Source organism: Priapulus caudatus, unplaced genomic scaffold, assembly GCF_000485595.1.
Source record: "Priapulus caudatus unplaced genomic scaffold, Priapulus_caudatus-5.0.1 Scaffold1009, whole genome shotgun sequence".
Classification (NCBI taxonomy): Eukaryota; Metazoa; Priapulida; class Priapulimorpha; order Priapulimorphida; family Priapulidae; genus Priapulus; species Priapulus caudatus.
In genome coordinates, this window is record NW_014578070.1 from 33,673 (window position 1) to 37,904 (window position 4,232).

The 4,232-nt window shown below is 43.7% G+C and overlaps 1 protein-coding gene across 1 annotated transcript; it reads right to left on the minus strand.

Annotated features, from left to right (window-relative positions):
• Window positions 1-1,136: 1,136 nt before the first annotated feature.
• LOC106814939 (KIF1-binding protein-like) lies at window positions 1,137-1,678 on the minus strand. Its single transcript, XM_014819329.1, has 2 exons — window positions 1,564-1,678; window positions 1,137-1,529 (listed from the first exon to the last, which is right to left on the minus strand). The coding sequence occupies exons 1-2, from the start codon at window positions 1,594-1,596 to the stop codon at window positions 1,137-1,139; spliced, it is 426 nt and encodes a 141-aa protein (XP_014674815.1). The 5' UTR covers window positions 1,597-1,678.
• Between the last annotated feature and the right edge of the window lie 2,554 nt (window positions 1,679-4,232).

Consider the following 4,232-nt stretch of genomic DNA (forward strand, 5'->3'; position numbering starts at 1 on the left):
ACTCCCTAGACTCGTTAGTGGAGTAGGTGAGGTACGGTCCGACATATTAGGTAGTACCAGGGTACGTTCCGGCAGTACCCTGGGGGACATAGACCCTCTCAGCCTCACTAACCGTAGGAAATTCCTTTCTCTAGCCCATCTAGAACAGACCATGCACTCTGTCAGTCAACTACCAATTCTTTGATAACTAGAAGCAGAAATAGACACTATAGTCTATAATATCATGTAATCTTAGCTTAATCTAATCTCTAATCTAATATGAATACAAGTTCACATAAAGTTTTATTCAGTGGCTGTGTTATGTGACAGTTACACTAAGTTACAGTTGTAAACTAGCTTGTGATGAGCAACCGTAGGAGAAGATTCTCTCGACAACATCACATTACTTACCAGAGCAATTAACATAGAATTCTGAAACTGGGCACTTTTGTAACATAAGACCGAATTCATAATTTGTACATATTCTGATTATTCTGATTAGTCTGGTGAGCATCTTGTGGGGGCTGCCCATCTATTTTATCTACTATTATTTATCAGATATCATTATATTATATCACTATTCATTCACTAAGTCTTAGTATTTACTTGGTCTGTTATTACAGCAACAAATCGTGGGGGCTACCATTATGGTGAAATGGAGCACCGTGATTGGTTCAAGCTTCGCATAGAGCACCGTGATTGGTTAAAACTTCGCATACAGCCATCTATTGGCAGAATTTGTCTGTTTCTGAAAATTCCACTTTTCAAAAGCTTATTACAAACTAATGTGCAACAATTTAGGGGAGAACATTGGTGATTTATAATCAGGATAATTTATTTAACTCATAGCCAAAATTAAACTTGGTTCCATGAGGTGTCAAACGAAAGTGAACAATAATCACTGTTGGCCCATGGCCTATAACAAGTAACAAAATTACTAACAACAAAAAACAAACCATTAACAAATATCGGCGATGTAATGATTATTTTAAAATCGACGTGACAAAAACAATCCACTGGTATCCATGTCTGGGTACTTTTCACAATACTAACTGATAACTGATAGCAATCAGTGCTCTTCTGAATACACTCTATCCTTTTGTGAACATTGGAATCGATGACTTTCGAATGCATGCGGCCCATGTAGAAGTAAGCTATCAGCACCGGACGAATATTATCGTTGTCAAACTGTACCGGCAGTTCGTCGTCCTAACTGAGTCGAGGAACAATTCGAAATTGCGAATGCACTCGGCGCCGAGCAGGCTGATCTTCCTGACGACGTGCGGCGACGGCGTTGTCTGCTGCTCCTCAACGATCGCCATCTTGATGTCGAGCATCTTGCCGTACGCCTCGGCGATCTCGTACGTCAGCTGCCGGCAGACGAGCAAGTAGTGGTGCGGGTTGAGCTCGCCGAGCACTCCACGCAGCGCGTTGACGCGCCGCTTGTGCATCTTCGACTTGCGCTCAAAGTCCAATTCGAAGAACGTGAGCAGGCTGGAGTCACACGTGAGCTCGGCGTAGTCCAACGCGTGGTCGTAGAGCGAGTAGAACTCACGCGCGTCCGCGAGCGAAGGGTCAGCCAACTGGAATGCTCTGGGCAGACCGTAGAGATGGCATCAGTGCCGCTTCAGAATTATGGCCCCATGGAATCCTACTGGTGACCACTGGGTCCTGGTGGTCATATCCACGAAGGAGCGACTCATATTATACTTGGATCCACGGTTCATGGCATTACATAGAGGTCTGTCAAAACTGGCAAAGGATCTGTCTGTACGTAATTAACATTTCAAAATATTTATATCCTGTGCATCAGAACTTCCGCGACCCTCAGCAGTGACACGATCGCCATGCCAGATGCCGTCCTTAGATCCGGGTGACCACCGCCGGATCCCATGACGTGTTGTCGTTGCCGCAGCAACGGTGTGTGAGAGCAAACCTGATGCATGTCCACTTGGCTTCCGTGTATAGAGCGACACTAACCTCCCTCGCTCAGCGTGGCTCATGCTGTTTCACGGAAAAACTACGGTTTAGCTTTCAATTATTAATTCATTATTATTAACTATTAATTATATAATTCACTAGTCTATATATATACGTCCATTCTTGCATTCATCCTTGCATTCATCCTTGTAAGATTCTATAAAATGATTATTTGAAGCTCATTCTGCTGTATTTTCCTAATGTTGGCTATGAAAGTCAATAGTATAATTTAAACTGAGTTGACTTATCATAGTGGCTTATCTGTTGTGGTGATATATTTGTCCTAAGTATGTTTTTAGTATTTAAACCTTGTTTTATTATGAGAATGCACACATATACACGTCTCCTCACATTACTATGGCCAATATATATACAATGTAATATGTAATACAAACAGTAAAAAAACTAGGTAGCATATAACAGAGGACAACATTCACCTTCCAGGAATCCTGGCTAGATCTTCTCTGTAGAGATTGCTTTCAATGAAAGACGGTAGTTCTTCACGTAAACACGGCGGCGCGTCATTGTTTCCGATGCCGACGGCTTCACAGATGGTTGACAGCATCATTGTACACGCCAGCTGACACATCGGTCTTCCAACCTACCACAAAACAATGACACGTTTGATTATTCTCCATTAATTTCGCATGTGTGCAGAACTCATCAACGACCGATACGTGTGAAACATAACAAAGAGGAAATGTTATCTTCCTAAATTTTGATCGTATCAATATTAAATATGTTACTATATAAAAATATCTACGCGGTTATATATTGCTGCATGAACTTCAAGCATTAATTGTTTTTACACGGTTTAATTAGAGCACTCACTTATTTAACATGTTAACTGTTACAATAAATGTAAAGAAACCAATATCAGTAAAAATCCCTGATATTGGGGGTCTACCATATACAGCATATGTGAATAAAGAAAATGATGGCTCCAGACACAATCTAGGCAGGTCTCTGCACAAACACACCTCATCGACTTTCGACAGAGTGTCCAGTCTGTGTACCGGACTGCTAACTAGCTTCTGTACGTGTGGCATCAAGACAGCAGCAGGAAGCAGCGCGTATAGAATCCACAGGGCCCTGCAGTATAGCTCCACGGTCGACACGTCGCTCGCTTGCCAATTAACGCAAAACCTTATCAGATTTCATTTCATTTGCACTCGATTACCTCCCAGCTGATGATCGACGTACCAAAGAAAATACATTATTAACAGCTTTTGCCTATGTGTACAGTCAAACGCGCCACTCGATGGTGTTAAGTCTAATTTTGTTTCTAACAACAGGCCCCGGTCTATAAAGGAAACTTTTGGCATTCCCTTTGATTGGTGAGCCACCACTACATAACAGACACCTGTCTATAAAAGACACTTTTAGACTCGACATTAGTCTTAACATTAATTTTTTCTCATAGACGATTGACAGAAACATGAGTTTCTCATACACAGTGTATAGAGGTCACGTCTGTGAGAAATAGTTAATGTTAAGGCTAATATTAGCCGTCCGGGTCCGGACCCCCCCCCCCCCCGCTCGCGCAAAAACGCATCTGAGGGGGTATAATTTCAAAAAAATTTGGGGGGAGGGCCCCCCTACACCCCAGACCCCCCAGACCCCCCAGACACCCCTTAGCGTGCTCGCAAGTTTGGGTTACAGTTAGACCCCCCCCTCCCCCTCCCTGGTACAAATCCGGTACACGCCCCTGATAGCCCGCGTACGGCCAGCGCAACCTAGCTTTAGTACTATAGCCCGCGTACAGTTGCCGCATACGCGGGCTATAGTACTAGAGCTAGCGGAAACTGTACGCGGGCTATAGTCACTAGAGCAGATAAGGTCTATGTCGATCTCCCTGGGTACTGCCGGAACGTACGGTCCCGTTGGTCCGGTATACCGGAACGTACCCTGGTAACTATCTGATATGGTTAGGGTTAGGGTTAGGGCTAGGGTTAGGGCGTATGCGTAGGCGACTCCCTGGACTCGTTAGTGGAGTAGGCGAGGTACGGTCTGGTAATCATATAGTTACCAGGGTACGTTCCGGTATACCGGACCGTATACCCAGGGTACGTTCCGGCAGTACCCAGGGAGACATAGACCCTACGAGCGTTACTAGAGCTATTAACGAAGGTAGGCCTAGTACTGGCTAACGCTTCATTAGGAGTGCTCCCAACTTTGATATATCATTAATGATTAATGATTAATGATTGATAATCTTAGCCCTAACCCTAACCCTAACCTAAATGACATTAAACCACAAACTAATATTATAC

What these genes read in the sequence shown, in the direction of transcription:
- LOC106814939 (XM_014819329.1), bottom strand. Translation starts at nt 1,596, where the DNA reads ATGCCATCTCTACGGTCTGCCCAGAGCATTCCA. An exon ending in GGTCTGCCCAGAGCATTCCA is followed by an intron (nt 1,530 to 1,563) that starts GTTGGCTGACCC and finishes GACGCGCGTGAG; the next exon opens with TTCTACTCGCTCTACGACCA.